Raw genomic sequence first — 23,752 nt, 5'->3', positions numbered from 1 at the left:
ACCAGAAGTATTTGAATGAAACTGTGGTGTTCAATGAAAACAGTGAAGCTTTAGAGGTGAAAATAACTAAGTCTATCTGGAATAACTGTCAGAGGTGAACAAAATGCAGAAGTGAAGCTCATGTAAGTTAAAGGAAAATCAGATTTCTCTGAAAACTACAGTTCCTCAACTGTAAGAGGAATTTCGTCAAGGGATACAAACGTCTAGTTGCCAAAAACCTTGATGGGGAATCTGAGCATTCAAAACTCTGGAAGTTTAGAAATATCTCACTCTCACTAAAAAGAATTTTACAGGGCTGTTGCCAGGACAATAAAGTTACATGGATGGAAGAATGAAGATCTCAACACCCTCAGCCACTATGGAAAAACTGGGTCTTAACATGACCTTTGACAGCTGTTCCACTTCTTTATCTTGGAGTTGTAGGAAGCCCAATCTCAAATTTGCATCGTTAATACACATGCCTTTTGACAGCAGTATCAGTTGGTGGTAATCATTTGCATATATAACCCAGTTTACTTTCCCTCTCACATGGAAAATGTCCTTATAAAAAAGCATTCACCCATGAACCTGAACAGGAAACAATATACATCCTCAGGTGGGTGAAAGGTTGCCACAATTAATCTTGTGGAACACAGTCTTACCTGTTGGTTTAGGTTGTACTCCAGCATGCGGTAAGCACAACCAGGCTGTACACCCTATTAGTCATGCCACAGTTGTTGCCACTCTTCAGAGAAGTTTGGGCAGCATGAACACTGTGAAAGCTGTTTCTAAAAAGGCAAATGCTAGAAGTGCTCACACCACTGTGGATGAAAGAGCGTCAAACATCAGCTACTTACAGAGGAAAAAATCTCTGTATCGCTAACTCTGTACAACACACACCACAAGTAGAGTTTGGGGTTGTCAGCTGTCCAACAGCTTGAAAAGAGAAGCCTACCTTGTAAACCACCAAAATGTCAATCTTGACAGGAAGCCTGAAGTTAACTCTGGACATGGATTCTATAGTAAAGTTATGGGAGAAAAAACCAAAATAAATAAAGACGTACCATTACTTTAATAAGACGACAGTCTATTTTGATCAGTTTTGGCATATTACATGTATGTACCTATGTCCTGACGAGACATAAAATTGACTTCTTTCATTTCCCATGTCATGCAGAACTCTCTTTATCTTAAAAAATTGCTTCATATACTGCCTTTAAATCACACTTATATAAACTGAAATGTCATTCTATGGTTTCTGAAATGTTCATTTTAAGAAATGAACTCAACTTCTCTCTCAGCTTGGTTTAAACATAAATCCAATTATAGAGACCATTTTATGAATTGGAGAAGAAATTTAACCTGTGACACCACTAATGTCTTCTGTTATTAATGTTTTTCCATATCTATTCTGAACACACATAGAACTCATTTCTAACTCTGAATGAATGTTAAGCAAGTAGACCACCATCTCCACAAAAACCACTCTTGAAATAATTAATATTACACTTCAGTGTTCATAAATGTGATTTAAACTGCTGTGAAGCAGCAAGTAGGAGAGCTGCTGTCGCTACATAGCTTCCGGTCATTACTGATGGCACATATAATGGAAAAAGGCTTCAAACTCTAATATTGCTCTCCATACCCAGTGTTTTGTAAGGGGGTCACTAACTACTGCAATCTCAATGACAATTCAAAGCTGTTTTCAATGAAAAGTATTCTCAGTGGAACTCTCAAAACATGATATAGTCTGTAAAATGCAAATGAAGCAAAGTAAAAATACTTACAGGATCTGTATTAACAGGGGAAAAAAATGGAGGCTTTTCTTTAAAACATGAAAGGATCAACTCAACGATTATCAAAGCAAAGTAGATGTAAAACGTGGTAAACCTGAACCTTTCATTTACATGGCCCTAGAAGGAAAAAGAAACGCAGTATATGATCGTTTTTATTGTACTTCCCAGCCCACCCAACACTCTCTCTCTCCCCCCCCTCTCTCCCCCCCCCCGCCTTTTTCACAGCTTCTTTTGGCAATTCCTTTCTTCCTCTACACTTGAATACAGCAAAGTAGTTGCCAGCAGGAATTATCTTATGAAAGTATGCACGTACTCTGTTAAGTGCCTAAGAACATGCTTATCTCCAAGCTTTTCATTAAATTATGTCAAGTTCAAAGTCCTTATACATCTTCACTGCAGACACCCTCTGGAATCAGGGCTACATGACACCCTTTTAAATTACCTCCAGGGGTTCTTGCAAGATCATGTCTTAAGCATAGGAATTGTCAACCCGGATAAGAGAACATCCATTTACTTTAGTACCTTGTCACTGACAAGCAGTGTTAAATACTTTCAGAAGAAGCTGCAAAAAACACTGTATTGTATAACACCAGTTCCATCTGCTCTAGAGGTATTTCCTTTCCTACTCATATGACGCTGCAGTTGACTTAAAACTTCTTGCTGTGAGGGTATGTCCCTTATACAGCTCTTTCATACCCTAATGTAGTTGTGAATGCTCTCATTGTTCACTTAAAATGTTTAAATCTTAAGTGCAAGAGAAAGAATATTTGGTCCTCCACAGTTGCAAGAACAGGAGAAACGTTACCCATACCTGTTCTAAGGCTCTGCACCCATAATTTTAAGTTGATTAAGGATTCAAACATTGATAGTCCAATATTTGTACTTATTCACCACTACTACAGTTTTAAAATTGACTTTAAGTGGTGTTTGAAAGGGTCTCACCACAATTGCAGCTATTTGCTGAAGAAGTTCTGCACAGACTGTCATTTAAGGTTTAATTCAATCTCCGTTGGAATATTTACAACAGCCTGGTATAGCAAAATCCTTGCTAAAAGGATAATGCTGCTAAAAGTTACAAAAAAGGAAGTATAAAAAAAAAGAAATCAAACAGAATCAACACTGATTTCACTGAGGAGAAGCAATCACCTTAATGTTTTTCAAATACTCTTTTTCACTCATAGCCTTTGATGATCTCATCACTGAAGCAATCTGCTTTGCCCTACTTAGTGGAATTTGTTTCTGTGAAAAACATAACAACTTTCTTACTATGGGAGAACCTGATATGTTTTCAAACAGGAATCATAGCAGCCCAGGTTTCTTTCCTCTCCCTCCAACTTTCTGTTCTCTATTTACAGCCATAGTTGGAGTCAGAATGCTGTCCTCAGCACATCAGGCACTGACAAAAGAAAGCCTATGGAGCTGTATAATGTGGCCAAGCTGCCTAAGCAAAAAAGGGACATTACATATTAAAATGCATCATCTCCAATTACTACCCATCCCTATTTAAGCAGGGGAAGGAGGCTGCAAAAGGGAAAAGGGAAGGGGAAAAAAAAAAAAAAGGGTCTGTTCTAATATATATACCGTGTTGGTATAGCCCTCACATGTCTATCAGGTTTCCAGTATAGCCTTGGGCTAAGCAAAATCTGCTTTTTGACTTTGCATGAGAAGTCCCAGTTCCCTTCAAGTTACACAAGTCTGAGTCAAGGCAATGGAACCAAACTTCTCTTTCTCTCTGGCAAAAGCTGGGCTCAGATCTGACTCCAAACTCGGTGATTCATTCCCTTCACAGAGATGTTAATGCTACATTTCCTGTTCTCCAAGTGCTAACAAGGATGGCATGTTACCTGTGCTGTTGTAGTCATGATCTTAGACCGGAAAGGCCCCACGGCACAGAGCACAGACAAAAACCAGAAGATAACGAGCACTCCAGAGGACTGAACCCCTCTCAGCCTTTCATATTGAATAAGCAATGTAGCTAACAGCTGTAAAAGCAAATACAGGAACATGTGAACACAATCCCGTCCCACTGCTCCTCTTATTCACACTCTCAGTTGGCAGCTGTTACAGACATCATCATAGAATCATTGAGGTTGGAAAAGACCTCTAAGATCATCGAGTCCAACCATCGACCCAACACCACCATGCCCACTAAACCATGTCCCTAAGCGCCTCACCTACTCGTCTTTTAAATACCTCCAGGGATGGGGACTCAACCACTTCCCTGGGCAGCCTGTTCCAATCTTTAACCACTCTTTAGTAAAGAAATTTTTCCTCACATCCAATCTAAACCTCCCCTGGCGCAACTTGAGGCCATTTCCTCTCGTCCTGTCGCTTGTTACTTGGGAGAAGAAACCGACCCCCACCTCGCTACAACCTCCTTTCAGGTGGTTGTAGAGAGCGATGAGGTCTCCCCTCAGCCTCCTTTTCTCCAGGCTAACCAACCCCAGTTCCCTCATCGACAACAGGACCTCTTTGAAATAAGGCCCCATCATAACTTCACAGAAGTCAATGGCAAAACCTCCTCTATCTAAGGAAAGCAGCGAATAACGTTACAAAATAATTTGGTTTTACTGTTTTCAGAGCCTCATCTACAGAATTCAATTTTTAAACCACACTTTGTACCTAGGGCTAGGCACACTTAAATATTAGCTACAAACATTTTAAACAAATGTAAGAGCTGTCATTTCTCCAGTCCAGATGGACAATCATGACTTGTCTAGAAAACAAGATTTTTTTTTTTTTTTTAAATTCTAACCAAGGGAATTAAAAACTTAATGGGCAAATTTTACTGCTTCATTTTTCATACAACAGCCACAAGCCTGTTTGTCACCCTAGGCAAAGCAAATTTGGTTTCTGTTTAACAGAGGAAGAACCACCAGATAAGAGACACAATTTTACAAAGTCCAATACGATACTGAACAATGCACAAGCCATGCTCTATCATATCTCCCTGTTTAGGCAAAGTCATATCCAAATTCTCTCCACACCTGGATCACAAGCCTGGAGAAACAGATGAGAGCAAAGTGGGAGGCAGAACAATCTCTCCATTATAAAGATTTTAATTTACATAGCTGAATCTACATGAAAGAGAGATCTGTAACTGCAGCCTTTTCGGTAAGCAATACAAGTACTAACAATTCCGTTAAAAGAGGACAGGATAAGGCAATGAATGCAGAGGAACCCTTTCCCTCCTTCATCTGCCTAAGAAAGAGTTATTCTTATTGGTCACAATAAGAAACAGCTACAAACCACAGTGATGCCAACGATCAATGGAGTTACAAAATAGACTGGTGGAGGTGTTCTGTTTTGCAGGAGGTCGTGGAAAGAGTAGAATAGATCTGCCCAGCTCACGCACCACAGCAGGACACCAAACAGCTGGAAGAAGTCAAACAGAAACAGCATTTGGTAAACTCATCTCCAGCGGCAGTCAGAGGGCTAGCAAAACCGTTACGATTCACAGATTCCCAGCAAGGCAAAGCTGTGTAAACAGAAAAACATTACTGTGTTGATCAGCTGCAGTCAGGCTAACGGAACTGTCCCGCTGCACTCAAAGCAAGGATCTCGTCTCAACTGCTTTCCAAGGGATTTGCAAACACAACCAGTAGAAAGACTAACGTATTTACCTGTTTTTTTCCCTATACTATTCAGTTTTGATTGGAAACATAGGCAGCATCCAGATTAAAGGCAGACATGCCCTGAAGCAGAAGCCTGGAATTTTTCTCCAGGAATAACCCCAGTTCTCTCATGGCCTATGGAAAGTGACTTGCTTGCTTCCCTTAGACCTAGTAATTTATAAACCAGAAGTGCTGTTGATGCCAGCCATCTCTTAAGCACAAGATGCAGATGAAATCACATAGCTATTGGGTGAGTAGAGTGGCTTGAAAAAATACCTTCTTGTGCTTACTTTCACAATGAGATTAAATTCTCACTGGACCTACCTTAAGATCTTTGTTTTGCAGCTTTCAGTGGTTTAAAGCTTAAGTAAGGGTGAAGCAGCATATTTTTGGCTCAACAAAGGGGTGAACTCTTCTCCAGAGCAATCATCTCCTCTCTCTACCCAGAAGGTGGGCTCGCAGGATGGATTTCCTTACAGATGAGCTATCCTTTGGTATCCTTCCTCAGAAATCTGTACATACACTGTTGTTTCCTATACGCAAGGTCTTCAGTTCCCCCATAAATCAGAGGGAATTTTGTTTAAATCCTACTGCAGCACTTGCTTGGATACTGAACTAATGCTAGCAAACTCAAAACTGCACATTACTCGTGGAGAACTGCAAAGAGGTCTTACCGTCTTGAATCTGCTCAACATGGAAAGCACGATGTACCCTCTTTTGTTGTGCTTTAGGTAGAGAAGATAAAAGGGTAATGCACTCCATAGATAAATGCTAGGGATCCATGCTAGGATGGTATTCTGGAAACACGGTGTCAGGTCTGGATTATCAGTGTGTATCGAAAGATTTGAATCCTGGAAAAAAAGATGAGACATTTATTAATAGAGAGGCAGAAGCGCTGCCAATTGGAACATCTGGTTGAAGAAGTTGTATCCAAATTCTGCCAGAGTTAGCAAAAGACCTTAGTAAAAGCTTTCCAAAAACACCTTTCCCAACTACTTGTGGTTAATTTGCTATAGTAAAAGGGCTAAGTACAGTTTTAAATACTGGGCAAAACCTAGAAAGACAGAATTCTGCTCTCCTGTTTCTCAGAGTTGGACACATTTCGTAGCAGACAAACCCCTTGTGTTTCTGCCTTTGCTAAGGCTTAGTTACAGGTGCTGATACCACAGCATTTCTCAGGCATTCCCAGCCTGGAGCACAACTGCTAAACAAAGCTTTTGAGGCAAAATCCTCAACCTGAGAACTCATCCAGCAAGAATGTCCAGCACTGGAGAAAATTATCAGATTTAGATCAACTGTATGCTGACCTAGGAAAACCCCCTCCATTTATAACTAGAATTTTGTCCTTCTTACTCATATGCCTCCAACTATAATTACTTCCCTATTCTAAAAAAAGGTAAAAGGAATGTATCATACACGGAGGTAGGAATATGTGCTTTCTTGCAAACATTGCAAGCAACGCTTTCCATCTGTGACCTTGGACATCACAATTCACATATGCAACTTGTACCTGAGGATTTGAATGTACCACGTGCAAACACACAGTTACACAAGTTCAAACTAAAATAGAAATTTCAGTACGGTTAAGGGGAACTTGGTTTTAATCAAACCTACTGGAAATTCACAACTTGCATTTCGCCATCTGATGTGTCATCTTAAATGCGGTAGATAAATACTTGCAGGATATGTAAAACTGTTGTACTACCGTTAACAAGCAGATGATAAAACTAAGATATCTGTGGTTCAAATATGCCTTATCTCTGCACTAGAATCATTTACTTGTACCTAATTATTTTGGGGTATGAGCTCTCAGTAGAAGTATGTTTCAGTTAAGCTGAGCCACTTCTCCCCACCCCTTATAAATGGCTGACTGACTAGTCTGAATATGAATTCTTCAAAAGTCTTTCCAGTCCTGCTTTTGTTTACCAATACAAAAGAGACCAAATGCTGATCACAATGGTTGATTTTAGGAGAACTGAAGATCCACAATCTGCTGACAATCTTCCAATTTCGGTGATGATCTGTCAGAAGGGACATACATCACTGCAGTCCACATACACACGAAAGAGCTCGTAAGTGTAATGAAACTACAAAGCCTTGGCAGGTTGCAGGACGGTTTGGCTGAACTGTGACAAGTTTGTCACTCAGTACTTCAGCTTTGGCACAAATGAAACCTCTGGCAGTGGTGAAGGGTGGCACAAATCCATCAGCTGCGCATCTGAGCTGCGCCCTTTAATGCCACAGAGTTAGTGCCTCTCCAGCTGAGAAATAGCTCTTTTGGAGGCACAAGCACCCAGCGTGGGCCAGGGGAATAAAAACATTCCCCCCATTTACCTAAACAGGCTTGTCCAGACCTAGGGGAAACTTCAGCAACAAATCAACAACACAGGGGCAATTACACTGCAATTCAAACACAAGATCAAAACCAAACAAAACTCCAGCCTCACATTTAAACTGTTTCTGTGTTTTCCTCCAGCAAGCAGGTCTCTGGCACCAGAAAGGAAGATAATGTTTCAAGAGCACCCACTTTTGGCTCATCATCAAAACAGTTCAGCATCTCTAACATGATAAGCTCCCCTAGCAGCTACCCTGCCTGGGGCAGGAGGTGGCCTCTAGAAGTTTGGAGCTGAAGAGCTCTTTAGTTCCAAAGCAGGAGCTTATCTACTATCATTTATTCAACAAAATACTAATTTCCTCTTTAAATTACATGTGGTTTAGCAATGTCTTGAGCATGTTTGCAATTGTGTTCCTTTTGCTTGCTGGAAAAAGTCCTGGAAAAGGAAAGCTGAGGAAGAATATCAATAACTGGGCACAGAATAAAACAAAGATCCTGTTTAAGGGAAAAGTTATTGAAGGGAGTGGGGGTGGGGGGGAAAGCACTCTTAATTTAAACCTTTCCTATAAGACCAAAATGTCCAGAAATGTCTTTCTGTCTGACAGCAACCTAGAAACTGCCCCAGATGTCCATTAACTTCGGACTGAACACAAGCTGACTATTGTATCCAAGACACAGACTGTATGGCTGCCAAGCCATTTAAAGGTTTTCATTAACTCTTATTTAAACAAGGCAAAGGGCTTGCATTTCTGAACGTAAAAATACAGCTGGCCAGAAAACAAAAATTCTGTCCTAAAAAAACACGTAAGATTTTGAGATTCAGTTGAATTATCCCTAAGAATAAAAGTGGAACCTCTCCAAAATTATGTGAAAGTACAAGCAGCAGCACCCACCCAATGACCAACAAGAGCCTACTACTTCCATGGCACATGGAAACGGGGATGTGGGCTGAAGGAGAAACCTACGTCCAAGGTGACAGACCTGACTACTGGCTATCTTGGTAATGTTTTCCCAGGTCCAATTCCATCTTGGAACAGATAAACAAGCTTTCCTGGAACAGATCTGTTTCTGTAAAAAGTTTCCCTTTCAACGAATTGGTGTTTTCTGAGAGCAGACTCTTTCCGTCCTTGAATACAATGAGAGGGGTTCCTGTCAGAAGATACAGTACCTAAAACATTTAAGTAATGTAAATCCATGCAAATTACTTGCTCTCCCTAAGACCGGACCACAGTGGACTAATGCTGCTATGCCATGTGCCATGTAACAGGGACTCTGCTATGAATTATTATTATTACTTTTAAATCTGGGAATCTGAAAGTTGCGTTTCTTAGTACATTTCTTACCAAGCTGGATCTGTTTTTACGGAGCTGGCAGTTCCACTTTATGGCTTTATAAATCACCACACTGACAGCATATATTCCAACATCCACTCCAACCCTAAACATTTCGAGTCAGAATATGACACGAAGTCTCAATACAATCTATCCTGACCTAGCCAACATTGTTAAATATTGCTAAATACCCTTCAATTCAGCAGTAAAGTTATGGAACTCCACCCTTGAGAACAAACACAAGAAGCAACGGCTGGAGGGACACACCAGCTCTTTGACTCCTATCTTTAAGGCTCCTGCATCTGGCTTTGCCTTTCCATATTCTGAATGCTGTTCTGGTAAGCAGAGCGAGTTTAAATGCTTCTTGTGTCCCATTCTGATTGAGGATGAAAATACCCACCTTGGGCTGTCTGGGTTTGGGGGTTTTCTTTGGAAAGAAATTGTAACAGCCAGCATGTTCATCACAGCTAACATCACTGTCAACTCGCTTCCCCACAAGCAAGTCTTAAGGGCAGTAACCTGTGACCTCTTCCTAATCCAGACTCCCACTGTGCTCCGTGGCTCCTCCAGACTGCCAAGAGCCCTGTGGCAACTGTCTGTAAGCAGCAGCATTTCCTTGGATGCAGTATCACGGATGAGGTTGGAGGCTCTGCTGGTGACATACAGCATTGCAGAAATACTAACCCACTGTGCCGAACTCCCTGGGCACGCAATTTACTTAATCCTGTAATAATACTTAAATGCGATGCCAACATCCATGGGAAAAGAGATTAGAGATGCTTGTTACAGCTTCACAGCAGACAAGGGGTCCCCTAGAGTCTAAAACTTACAAATTAGTGGGGCTTTCTGTTGATCAGTTAAGAATATCATTGCCATTGTCCCTTGCAGCAGCTTTCAATCATACCCATCACTCCAGTCACAGACTTTGGATAAACACAACCCTCGTATTAAGGGCCATCTGTGCAGTAGGACTTACATTTGGATGAACAGTTTTAAATACATGATCTTCATTTAAGGGAAGGTATTCAACAGGGGAAGCTCTAAGCAACATTAAATCTGCTCTAAATCTTAGTACTTTCTATTACATTTTCCCCTCTGGAAAAGAACATTGCTATTGAAAAGGCCATCCTTAAAACTGATAATGCCTTTAAAGGAAACAGAAGTTCAACACAACATATCTTGGGTTTCTTGCACATCACCCCTTACAGCTTTCAAAGAAAAGGGGGAAAAAACAGAAAGCCTAAACCCATGCTGAAAAACAGGAACAGGGAAATTCCTGTCTATCCCTTTCCCAAACCCCAAGGATGATGTTAATAGAGCCTGCTGAGAAAGACCAGTTAGGGTTCTGGTCTTGTGTTTAAGTCTAAACCAACTCCTACTCCACTACAGAAGTTTAAAATAAAAGTGCCTCACACTGGCTTTACCTGGCATACAGCTGACGCTGCAGTAATGCTCCTCAAACAGCTGGCAACGGAAAGCTTCCAAACCCTAGGGAAGACTAATAATATCTTTTGTAGTCTCAAGCAGTTATCTCCACTGAATGGATAAATTAATACATGTTTCTCTCTAAGTTTCTATAGTGCAAAAAGAATCGAGAAAAGCACAGGAAACAAAAATTCATTGTTTATCTGCTGGGAAGGTGAAGGCCATTGCGTTGACGTCATTCACACTCTACCCAAGGTTAATACAAGCCATATCACTGATTCTGTGTCAGTTATCACTAGTTGGCATGTTACTTAAGATTAAAAATCAAATTGGAAAGCTGACTGGAAAGGTACACACGAAAGTAAAAGATAGGGGTGCATAACTGAAAGTAACAATGCTTCCCTGCAGTAAATAAACATGGAAATGGTATCTCTTGCAGAAGAAATTGTTAGTGAGAATTTAAATGCAGAGGAGAATCTTCCTGCCCTTCTTTTGCCCCTAGATCTGATAAATACCCTGCCAGTGAGTTTCACTTGCACAGCCTGGGGGGAAAAAAAAAAAAAGAAAAAAAAGAAAAAAAAAGGATGTTTTTCTCTTGGCTCTACCACACTGCCTCCTCCCAAGAAGGGAGGCTCTGCAGTGGCTCTGAACTACACCACCAAAAACTATCAGGGCTCAGTCTTAGCTATAGCACAGGCTTCATCTCAGCCTCTCCACGTCTCACCTCCCACTGCTAGCTGTTGCCCATGTCCTCAGCTTGGTCCCTGTTGGTAAACTCTTTGGGGCAAACTCTAATAATCATTTTAGAGCACAAATGCAAACCAGCACTCTGCTCCAGGCCTCCAGAAGGCTGCCAGTTTCAAATGGCCTTTTCAGAGCAAGATCATCCATTTACGTTTCCAAAGATATAATTTCACCCTTATGCACAGAAGGAGTAACATGCTTCATTAATCCACAGTGACTGCTGCACAACTCAATTCCTTCACATGATTACATGAACAACCTTCCCCCCCGCCCCCTTAAGGCAGGGCAAAAGATAATGACATTCTCCACACAACAGCACAACAATACTGCTTGGAAAAAAGCAGTGAGGTTCAGAGGACGTAAGCATTTGTAGTACTGCATGAACCACACAGTTAATAACCAGAAATAGTATTTTTCTGTTTACAAAGCATACTGCAACAGTTATCTACATTAGTGAAGGACAGCATGCAGGATGCTGAACTTTCTTTTCCAGCAGTAAAAGGATCTTTAGTGGCTTATTTTAATCAATCAAATAGACCTTGCACAAGTTCATAGCCTATACAAGGTAGTTTATGGTTGTGGACTAACTAGACACAGGTTTTTGCTTGAGCTGAAGTTTCATGGTACAAATGGTACCAACCACACAATGCACTTGAGAACTGTGGACCAGACATCCAAAAATCAATGTATGGGCTTAGTGACAGGTGTTATACAAAACAGTAAGTTTCTCTGTCTTCTTTTAGTTTTTAAGAGTAGAAGTTCAGAGCTTCTCTGCCACCATGAACAAAAATGAGGCAGGATAAAAAACAAGTAGGTTCATATTCTGCCACAGTCATGCAATCCCGGGAAATGGGTCTTTCAGAAAAGCATCTGTAGCTTAAGAGAGATAGTAAAGTAGAAGTGGACCACAGGAAATATCTGCATCTAAGACACCTAAAATAAAAGTAAAATCCATCTACTTACTGTTTTAGTAGCAGTCAGTCTTCTTGCTTGGACAGAGGGACATTTATTGGCTTGCAGAGGGGAAGGCATAGTGCCTTCCATAGAGGTAACCATAGAGGTACAAATGCCCATGAATCAAAAGCGGGATTGAGAGGAAAAGGAAACAGGATCATTCTTTCAGCAGAAGAAAGTCCTGGATTGTCTTTTAGAATTGATCAAAGCTATATACTGTTGTAGAGAAAACCTTCTGTTAATTGCATCATCAAAGGCCTTTCCTATGGCCTCCTGCAAGTACAAATAAAGGAGTGGGTTGCTGTATTTGAGCCCAGTGTGATGATGGGTGTGGGGGAATATCCTTAATTTGAGCCATCCCATCTCCCTTCCGTTGAAAGGAACGGGCTAAACCCAAGGATCATAATGAATGTAGCCCAATTAAGAAGAGGTAGGAACAGCTGAAACAGCTGCAGAGATGGTCCCTGCTTTATTTTCTCCCCTTCCCACCCTGACTCCTCCATTTTAAGCTGGCCCATCCAGTTGGGCTGCTGTACAATAATAATAAAAGAGTTTGTCACAAAAAAATTGTCATCAGTGCTGCTCTGACGCTCCGCCTGCCTAGCGGGAGCTGGAACCAACAAATTGACTGCAGTGATAATGAGATTTTAGTGTCTGGTCAAGGCTGTCTTTAACATGATAGTAGTGTGAGAGTTTGGTGGGGCAGGTGCATCACAAAGGTGATGCACCATCTCAAGCGTCCAAGGTTGGTCACACTCTTCAGCTGCAGGGACACTCATTAGGGGAGCGCCAAGAAGTCAAATGCAGCAACAGGCTAGAGGGCAAGACAGACTCTGGGTGCTAATGAGCTTTAATACCAAGATTAAGCCTGGTTTATCACTCACAGAACTGACCTAAGCTCACCTAACACAGACAAGCGTTACACTCTAGCTACACTCTCCGAGTTAATTTGCACAAACCGTACTCATCTCTCAGTCAACAGACCTACTTATTTCAGTCATTTTTATTCGGAAAAAGAGTGAATGCTACAGTCTGGCCCTAAACCATGACAGTAGTTTCAGAGAGAAAAAGAGCTCGCAAAGCACCACTACAGGTAGCATCAGTGGGAAACGTCCTCCTACGCCTCCCCCCACCCTCTCAGCTATTCTCTCTTCTCTTCCCTTCTTCTTAAAGTGAAGATTGGCCTTCAGCGTTATGAAGCCAAAAAATTCAGAGATAAATAAAAGATGGCATCAGGTGACTATGGAAAAGGAATATGTTAATCAGAGAAGTCAGAGCAAAGGCAGAACTGTCCTGGTACATTGTTTTACCCCAAACCAAATGCATGCACAGCTTCACTCCAACATCTACTAAGCAATGTAAACATAAAGCTTAATACTTGATTTTCGACACCCAGAAACCCCCCATTTCTAAACGAATCATGTTTAACTATGATCTGTACAAACACCCAGCAACTGAATCTGCCCAGCCAGTGCTGGTATGAAGAGAGCAGCGCCATCCCTAAAGAACTGCTGTAAGACCACAGTGGCCCAATTGCAACACGCTTACAATAACGATGCTTCAAATACCCAAATGAGCCAGAACTTTCACGCTTCGCCACAAAGAGGCTTAGACATGGAAAGTGATTTTTTGCAGGTCACCAACAAGTAAGCAAGCGGTAGCAACTCTGTATCAGGGCAGGATTAAAAAGGGAAAAAAGAAGCAGACAGAATAGCATTGCTGCATATGAAGATTACCACTGGCCACAATTGTCCATCTGATAGATCTTCCAGTAGTAAACTATTTCCCCTGCAAGATATACCTTGCTTTTTCAAAGGAGACAAAACATTAAAGCATAAGGTTTTTAAATGCTTTTTGTTTCACTTTGCCTGCTTTCACCTCCCCTTACTGTAATAAAAAGATGATATCCAGAACGTGGAGGGGTTTTTTCCCTTTTACTTTTCCATGTTTCCAAATGTACATAATAATAAAGGCAAATGAAAAAAATTGCATGTCTAAGAGGTGAGGGAGATTCTAGAATACAAGTCACTCAACTAGGGGGGAAAGGAGAATACCAAAGGAAGCAATGAGAAGTATGCTTCTTTTTTTTAATTGCGCAAGTGTCAGATGTATTTCTGTATTCACAGAAAGTTTCAGAAAGAAAAAAAGAAATTATTACTTCTGAAACTAAATGACTGACATTTGAAACAACTCCTGTGAAATAGTTTTTCTTCTCCCCCTCCTTCATGTCTTATTCTGTTCTAGTTGAAAGCTGTATGACACTGGCACGTGACATTACTGTAACTGATCTAAGTTTTACTACATTGACTTCACCTCTCACGCTGCCATGAGATTAGCACAGGGACAAGGTGCCAGCTCACACAGACCCAGCACGGAATCAAGGCTGTTGGTTGTACAAAAGCCTGCACGCATTCCTGGGAAGATGTCTGGCTGCTTGCCGCTATGGTCTCCTCCAGCTCAGCCAAATTACGTGTGACTGGATAATGGCCCATCATATTCACGGCAGTATCAGGAGACAAATGGAGCATCAGCTTACTGGAAAAATCAAAGATCCCATTTAATAGGTTTCTCAAAGGAATTTTTTTTAAATTAAATTTTAAACAGTAATAGTCTCTTCATTTTAATACATTACAAATTTACACATGTAGAAAGGAAAGGATTATATCTCCAGTGGCATAGCAATTTGCCTACCAGGTAGGTTAGGCCCATCTCAAAATGCTTTGTATTCTTAACTGTAGCAATTAAATAAGCTCCATTTTAAGGAGCTCATCATGCAACTCAGATTTTGTTTCAGATATTATTTCTTTTCAGGAGGCAAACTTTATAGTATTCCTAAGTCCCAGACACTACATCTCCCAGCTATGTCACTTAAGCTAAAACGGTCAGAGCTGTGACCAGAGAGGAACGATTGTGCTGAAAGCTGAAGAATATATACGACCTTGAGTTTTGCTACAGAGAAAAAGTCTCCCTGTGGGGCTTTAATCCTCTTTTAAAGCAAGGTGGGACCGTGCCTCCCTACCACCTGCCCCACCTCACAGCATCCTCAAGTTTTACTGTCCCACCCCCAGGAAACACATGGAAGGGAGGAACAAGCAGGCTTTTGTGTCCAGAAGATCTTTGTGAAGCATCTCCCACAAAGCTGCAGTGCACCTGGACAAAAAAAAGATTCTTCTCTCCTTGGGTGTTGTTTTTTCTAAAAATCCTTTTTCCTGCAATTCCAGAATTGCAACTGGGAATTCCAGAAGGGACTGAACCGTGCTGGTCAGATGGTGGTGGTGACGGTTTTATCAGCTGCCCCCATTCTCCTCCACTGAGGGCTGTACTGTTCATTTGACCCGTCAGTGTGCTGGTTTGAAGGAAACGGCAATGACTGCTTTCCTTGAAAAACATGAACAATCACATTCACATATTCTACTGAAATGAATGTCATCTTTATGAGCTTCATTAATTGACACTATCACTGAAGGACTCCATAAATCCTTGATATTGGCAGCTTTCACTGGTATTAAGTTTTGCTCACAGCTCTCAAATCCAGACTTTGTCTTTCCCAAACAGATTCAAGTACAGTCTATTATGCCATTTACACACAGATGAATGATAATAGGTCCTGGATAATACTCCAAATCTAATGATAAATATTTATACTGCTCTTGACATTGAGAATCTGAGGCCCAAATCCTTTAGCAATAGCTTCCATTCAACTCAATTCAAGAATCTTAAAATCTTGGAGGATTTGAGCTTGAGTACTTAATTGCTTTTAAGTTCAAGTTGTTACCAACACAGCTACCCTTTGAGAGAGCATAACTCCATAGATCTGATGTTTGAAGAGACCATTAAAGTTACCTATTTTGATCTCCTACCTAAATGAGAAAGAACACAGGTACCCGATGCGATCGTTTGTGAAGAGACTTATAGAAGTGGGACTCAAGTTATCTAAGTTGGATGCAGTTAACAAAGATTATGTGGAGATCTGTATCATGTTTAAGTATCTATAAACACTGAACATTCTGTGTTTATCACAGCGTGGCAGAAGGGGAAGCTAATGTATAAAGAACACAGCCTGGACCATACCATCCTACTGCAGAATCCCTCCTTTGCAATGACCTGCTACCACCTTTCACTTCACTCTTCCTCTGCTGGAACTAATTTCGTTGAAAATATAATGGAATAATTGAAATTCGATGTTTTATTATTAATTTAGGGCCAAATCACATAAGTTGTGGGTTTTTTTAAATAAACTTGTACACGTTACAAGAAGTACATTGTTTGTCATCTTCCCTGAAAGCAACATTTCTTCCTTACTACAGCCACCCTAAGTCATCTTAAAAAAATTTAAGCATGATACATGATGAAGCAAAAGGGGAAATTATGCAGAGGGGAGACTGGTGGCACTTTGAGCCAACAGAGCAGGAAGTTGCATTTCCAGAGAGCAGCATGACTTTTAGTCCAAATCTACCAAAATTTCACAGAATGACTCAAGGTGAAGGAATATCCACAAACCTAAAGGTTAAAGGGGTGCTTCTAGGAGACTATCTCAAAGACAAGACTGAGGTATTGTTTACTTTTGAGAGCTGCTGCAACTTCCTGTTGAATTACTCAAGAGCCTCTGGATGAAGAAGGAGCCAGCCCTCCACGTGGGGTGGGGCAAAAAAACCCAAACATTTGTCAGGATACCAAGACACAGGGTAGACAAGGAAACTGAGCTCTGTCAGCTACGCAGGATCAAAAGGAACAAGCCTGGTTCTCATCCATAACTGACTAGAAGTTGTGGTCTTCCCTTGAAGCGCTCTATCACTTGTCCTCCCATTTCCTATTTATGCTGTTAAAAAAACACCACCACCAAAACCACAAGCTGCTGCGTAAGCCTAGGCACTTAAGTCTGTCTGTAGGCTAAGGTGTTTATATGACCCATCATCCCAACAGTACCCAAGTACCGCAGAGCACTTAATGTTTTATCCTCACAGCAGCCATAGTGCCATTTCTTACCCAGAGAGTCTGAGCTGCAGAAAGACGACATGTCTTTACACTCAACAGAATTTGGTTTTCTAAGCTCGTGTTGTTTAGTCATCAGGCCAAAACGCTTTTGCAGCAAACACTCCCTAGGAGATCAATTTGTTCTCCTCTCAGAGGAACCGCTCACGTTTTACTACAGTGGAGGACATAAGCAACAAATAAGTGATAATTCACCACTATCTACTTCTCAAGCACAGAGATTGTGGGTCATATTAATTGGCATGCCTATCTAGCACACTTACTATCACATAGTAAATATGTGACACAATAAATAGGAGGTAATTATGGGCAATAGTAAATAACACACCTAAGGACTGCCTGGTGTGGGTATGCACTATCGCATTCATCTCCTCCCGAAAGGCTTTTAGCATGGGAACACTGCTAGGAGATATTAACAATTAGCTTCAAATTCTCAACTTAAGTAGACAGTATGTTTCTAAGTGTTCAGATGAAGATTGTTCATACTGCATTTTGAAATAATAATGTTCCGGTTGTTCCTCTTTTATATATAAATACCCTATATTAGTATTAGCGATTTGCTGATTCCATGTTCAACAGGTAAAGCAGTAGCTGGAAGCCAGAAGCTTTTATAGATTTCTAATGTGACCTACAGCGTTTCCTTTAATTTCTTATTTCTAAAATGGGTTGAACAGGAAATTATTTTGCCTCTGCACAAACGCAAAAAAACCCAACCCGTTGACATTTCCAGCAAAATTCCCCACCCTGCATCAGGGTGAAGAGTTGAAACCTTAACACTTTCGATAAGCCAAAAAAATCCAAGATAAATCAATCATCTGTTAAAGCTGATATATTTCAATGTAAACATTTTCATGAGCTAATTCTGAACTGTTTTGTTTTGATTCTGACCTCCTTTTAACAGAAAAGTATTGTAGCCAGTTTAAACTCCAAACCAAAGAACTGTTTAAATTGGAACAGCATGTTTCCTTTCACTCTAAACAGTTTTAAAACTGACCCAAATATGTCATTCAGCTTCCAAAAATACCTACGTTTTCTTTGACAAAAAATGGGGAAAGAGTCTAAGTTCATCAGCTATGAAAAAGCAAACATTAATACTGGTTCACATTTTATCAAGTTCTTGGTCTGAACTGCCAAGCTGAACACCATTAGTTTGCATGCACAGACCTTTCACCTTGTTCTCCCTCCTTCAAGTGTACAGCAGCACGAGAAACCCCAACTTTTGTGGACATGTTTCAAAAAGAAGCCTCTACCTACATTTTCTTATGGAACAGCATATTTGTACAGCAAATCATTTCAAGGTGACTGTCATCTACATGGTCATCACTTAAAATCTCTCATAAAATCAGTTCACTGTATACACTCCTGTTAACAGAGAAAATACCACCAGCTACCAAAAATAGGGTATAAGACTCTTGGTCACCGAGTTCAATCTGCTGGTCACTGGGTCACATGTACCATTTCACACAGTTATTGAGTACCATTTTTTAAAACAATTAAACAGATGGAAGGTTGTTCTGACTCTAAACAACTCTGGATGATTCCAAAGAAACAGAACAGGTCTACATTTATTAAGTAGTTTGCCCATTTGTTTAAGGAACACTACTCGTCTCTTTGCAATCAGTCTCCTTTTATTCTTTAGTAATACTTTATGTTGAGGTATAACTATGTGATAATTGCACAAAAAAAGAAGTTTCTGGAGAGCCTTGTAACACATGCCTGACATCTTCCTTCACAGACTCGGACAGAAAATGCATTCCTCTGCCAAGCCAAACTACCATGTTTCAGATCAACTGGTGTTAATCACATTTGAACTATTACTTCGAGCAAGGCTGAAGGTATATTTTTTAATTATGATTTATGCTTTGTTAAACACGTTTAGATCTCTTCATCATTTATGCTGTAAATAAATGTTTATTAATTAAAATATCTTCCCTGGATTACCTTTATATTACTTCCTGCAAATTTAGTTTTGAAAAGCCTTGGCAATATTAAAACCAGGACGCGCGACCTGAGTGTAGCATACACCAGACACAGCACCGCAAAGGGTACCGTGCTTGAGCGTAACAGCACTGCGTAAAGTACAGAATGATACATTTACTTCATGCTTAAAACCAGCAAAACTGCCTGAACATTTTACATTAATGTATCAATAAACTGTTATCAAAAAGTTTGGCCACAAAGAGTAGTTGCACTATAAGCCTTCCTTGAGAAGCTAAGACACGCTTCTTGAGGCAGTCAATAAACTAGTGAGCAGTGTTGATCTGTTTGTGCTTGTTCCTGTTCTATAAGTGTTTATAGTAGAAATAAGAGGTGAAAATACTTGTTTGAGCAAGCTTATCTGCCAACTGTTGTAGCAGACAGCATGCAGAGCGCTTGGAAATGGAATCTGAAACTAACAAAGAAATGTAACCAAGGGGCTTAGGAGCCTAAGTCCTCTTTTAAAAAGTAATGTTGGGACAGTTTTTGAAAGATAATTAGTTATCTGAAGATGGAGCTCAGCATTAAGTCCTCATAGCCAATTGCTTGTGTTGTCCTTTAATAGCTTTCTAGTAGTGATCCATCTTCAGACATTCCTTTCATTCCTGCTTATCTTTCTTTGAAAAAATCTCCCTTGAGCTAAATAAATGTAAGAGAAAGGCACATACAAAAGTTGTGATTTATTGGAGGGCAGTTCCAGATTCACCATACATGCTCAAATCCCCATGGCTTCACATGGTCTAAAGTGTCTGCCTACACAGCGCAGAGAGGAAAGCAGCACGTTGTACCTTGGGGAAATACTGCACCAACTCCTTGTGACAGCATTTACACACTTCACCATCAGAGCAGACCGTGGCAGCAATTTCCAAACTTTTCTGCTTACAAACCCAATGCCTGCTGCAATCAGCCTTTCCAAAAGGCTGACGGCTCCAAATACTAACGTAAGTCATTGCAATCTTCCGAGGCTTGTGATCACCCTTGGCTGCCATGAACCCATCGCTCTTCAGCAGTAACAAAGCACTTAACAGGGAGCACCTTCCTGCTCATCAGGGGGGTTCTGAAAAGCAGCAGCAACACTAAAACAGGGCCCCTCAGAAGAAGGCAATAGCCACGTTCATCGCTATGAGGTCTGGAGGTGGACTACAGCTGTTAGGAGAGCTGCAAGAAACACCACATCTCCTGCTGGAAGGCGGGAGCTGTGGCATAGCCTGGGGTCTTGTGGGGTCCCGTGGGGTCCCTCGGGGCCTTGTGGGGTCTCGGCTCTGGTCTGGAGATGCCGAATCGCGCACAAGAAAGGTGCTACCGGCCCTGCTCCTGGTCCTGCTCCTCAGCCGGCTGCGGGAGGAGTCACCGCGCCAGCCGGCTCTCGGGACGGTCAGCCGCTGGGGCTAGGCAGGCAAGGCAGAGATGGAGAGATGCAGCTCAGCTGCTCAGCCCCTCCGAAGCCGCAGGACCGACCCTTCCCTGCTCGCTCCGGCCCCTCAGACCCGGCGCGGCGAACACACGGCCCCTTTCGCGGGGAAACTCCCCGCGGCGGCAGAGCGGGGCACGGCGCTTCTCCCCCGCCCCGGGGCAAGCCCCGCAGCCGGCGCCGAGGGGGCTGTCCCCGCTTCTCCCCGGCCCCTCCACGCAAACCTCCCCACCCAACTTTCTCCTCAGCGGGAGGAAGCCCACGGGGCGGGAAGGGGGGGGGGGGGGGAGGGGGGGGAGGCGGCACCGCCGGCCGCGCTGCTTACCCAGAAGCGGGACCCGCAGAAAGCCTCCATGGCCGCGGAGCCTCCTCCAGGCCCACGCCGGGCACCAGACGTGGGGAGAAGCCAGCTCCTTCCCTCCTGGGCGGGCCGGGGGCGGGGAGGAGCGGGCCCGGCTCGCCCCGTCCCGCCCTCCCCGCCAGCGGCGGGAGGCGCCAGTGCCGACGCCCCGCTGCCCTCGCCCCCTCAGGCCGGGAGGCGCCGGCCGGGGCCGCGTCGCCTCGGCGACGCCTCCTCAGGCAGTGGGGCGCCCACCAGAAGGTCCGAGGCCTCCCCTCCGCCGGCGGGGCAGCCCGGGCAGGGCAGCCCGGGCAGGGCAAGGGCGACCCCCGGCCCCGCTGCGGCAGCCCCTCAAGGGCCGAGCAGCCCGGTCTGGTGTCACAGGGAGGGAGAGGGGCTGCCACAGTCTTCCTCTGGCCCCCAAAGCCTGGGCACCGCTGCCGAGATGTGGCTTCTTGCTTTCCAAGGGTGACCTCCCTTGGAAGGACCAAGCCCCTTGGAAAACATTTCCCCTGGCCAGTGTGACCCGCTGGGACAACCAGACCCCTGCTCTTGGAGGGGGACATTGGTGGTCCCCACATGGCAAGCGAAGGGCGGGCTGAGGGACGGTCACCCAGGGTGGCTGCGCGGAGCTGGGGCATCCGCTGGGTTTGGGGCTGACCGTTGTCCATCTGTCCAGACTGCTCGGGCGAACGTTAACATCTTGGAGAGGCTTGTCGTCTCCCCTTTAGAGCGGTGTGGAGCGTGGTTGCCTCAGCAGGACTTAAATGAGCGTCGTATCTCTTACCCATCCATCTGCAGCCTCTTCCTTCATGCTGATTGCTTCCGCTGTAGACATGTGGTTAAACCAGTGGCGTGGATCTATTTTCAAAAGCTTTCAGTCAATAAATTTCACGTATATGTGTAACTAACAGATTTTGTAGTGTAGCACCTTGGATACAATCTGGATTTCACCTCCCCGTGATGCAGAAGCATTGTTTGCTTTCCTCTTGGGCAGGACTTCTCCTACAGCATTATTGACCTTCCAGCACCTGCTGTTTGTCCACCCACTTGCTGTAGCATCTGGTTCAATAACATCATCTCACGCAAAGCACCCTGCTGCCACAAACCTAATTAAATATTTTAAGAGTTTGAGTTTCCTTCCTCGCTGGAAGGTGAGGAACCATCAGGCAGAAGGCTGTTGTCAAAAAGGCTCACCAGAACAGGAAAGAGAGATAAGAAGCACAGTATTGCTGCGTCCCAAAAATATTTCATCCCTAAAGAAAAAATATTCTGCTAATCTTTTATGAAGACCACTGAAGACGCTAGGGGTGATACCCACTCCGAGTACTATCAGAGGAAGGCATGTGCTTCCCACGAACAATGCTGAGAATTTGTTTTAGACATTTACCATAATCTGGCTAAAGGGTCGCAGTTCTTATTAGTGTGGGAAGATAGGATCTTGCCCAAGATAATGTTCTCAGGTGATTGCCTACAAGATTTGAAATCGTAGACTGATCCAGGCTAATCAGCACAATCACATTACAATCCTCTCAAGGAAATACTAGAGGAGCTCTAGACAACCGGGTGAACAAGATCTTCTAAGGACATCTTGGGTTGTCTTTGCAAGTCTTACATCAAAACTTTTGTACAGTGGAATTGCACCACAATAAAAGTTTTAAGAAAAGTCAGTAATAGCTGGGAGTTACTCCTTTATGGCTCTTTAAACCTCCTCTCCTGCAACAACCTGTGAGAACAGTTGCTCCAAGAGAAGTGCTGAGAATTTGATCTCTCTTGACACACAAACATGCATCTCTGTGTTTCTTGCACTGAGGAGCAGAACTTGGCACAGTTTGAGAACGTGCCCTAAATTAAGACTAGCTCTGGCATTATAAGATGTCACAGGTATGGAGGCACCTCATGAACAGCTAACATAGGCTGTGTGTACAGGAGGGGAGAGGTTTCTTTCATCAGTGTACTGCACAGTTCCATTGACATGTGCAATGTGAATTAGTCCCTGATTAAATTATTGACTTCAGTGGAATTGTTCCACTGTATCTGTGGAGGAAGGTCCTGTATTAGGGTATTTCCCTGAGTCTCACAGGACCCTAAAGTAGGGGCCCCTAAATGATTCTCTCTTGCTTCATGTTCCTAATTCACGGTGGGCAGCTTCTGCCTTCAGTAGCAGTCCATGCCATTAAACAGGGATGGTACTGATGAGTGGGTGCCAACTGGGGTGCCAGCTCCCCCTGCGTGCCCCATCACAAGCTTGAGGAGAGCCACCAGGCAGCCGGCCTGGACCTCACAGCAGACCCTGCTGACTTGCACTGACTTTGCAGTGTAATTACTGACTTCCAGATCCTGTCTGGCAAAACACACTAGCAGAGAGGAAAAAATCAAAGGCAGGAATATTAAAGTCTCAGACAGACAAGATGGGGGGGGGAAGCTTAACAGCTCCTGGGAAGGGCCATGGTAAAAAATTCTGCTGAACCCGGTGCAAAGCAGAGCCCGAAGCACTATCTCAGGCAGCTCATTTTGGTCCTGTTTCCTTTTGATGATGGGAAGGAAGACAGATGTACCTAGAACATGTCATTACTCCTGTGATGTTCCCTCAAATGCAGGCTGGCAGTGCAGGAAAATGAAATGGCACCTTTGGTGCGAATGTCAGGGAGGTCATGAGCTCACCTTTTTTCACCGGACATTTATTCCGGGGAGTGGCAAGATCTGATCTGGGTTCATTCGGTAATGTATTTGCATCCTCTTTTCCATGCCAGCTGCACAGTAAAGGACTTTTCACCTGCTAACACACAGAGCAGGTCAAGTCAGCACAATCATGAAGTACCGACAAGGCACACCCAGGGCCACGCAGCAGAAG

The 23,752-nt window shown here is 42.9% G+C and overlaps 1 protein-coding gene across 2 annotated transcripts in view; it reads right to left on the bottom strand.

Annotated features, from left to right (window-relative positions):
- ABCC3 (ATP binding cassette subfamily C member 3) overlaps positions 1-20,955 on the bottom strand; it is a 49,733-nt gene extending 28,778 nt beyond the window's left edge. For both annotated transcript variants that reach the window (XM_076353616.1, XM_076353617.1), the window contains exons 1-6: positions 20,884-20,955; positions 6,064-6,240; positions 5,025-5,150; positions 3,620-3,757; positions 1,767-1,892; positions 935-996 (exon numbers count right to left, since the gene is read on the bottom strand). In XM_076353616.1, coding sequence (XP_076209731.1) covers positions 935-996; positions 1,767-1,892; positions 3,620-3,757; positions 5,025-5,150; positions 6,064-6,240; positions 20,884-20,913 — 659 coding nt within the window. In that variant the 5' untranslated portion in view covers positions 20,914-20,955. The remainder of the gene's footprint in view (positions 1-934; positions 997-1,766; positions 1,893-3,619; positions 3,758-5,024; positions 5,151-6,063; positions 6,241-20,883) is intronic.
- Positions 20,956-23,752: the final 2,797 nt, after the last annotated feature.

Source organism: Aptenodytes patagonicus, chromosome 16 (assembly GCF_965638725.1).
Source record: "Aptenodytes patagonicus chromosome 16, bAptPat1.pri.cur, whole genome shotgun sequence".
NCBI lineage: Eukaryota > Metazoa > Chordata > Aves > Sphenisciformes > Spheniscidae > Aptenodytes > Aptenodytes patagonicus.
Note: the sequence above shows the minus strand (reverse complement) of the source record. Positions and strands in the feature narration are given on the sequence as shown.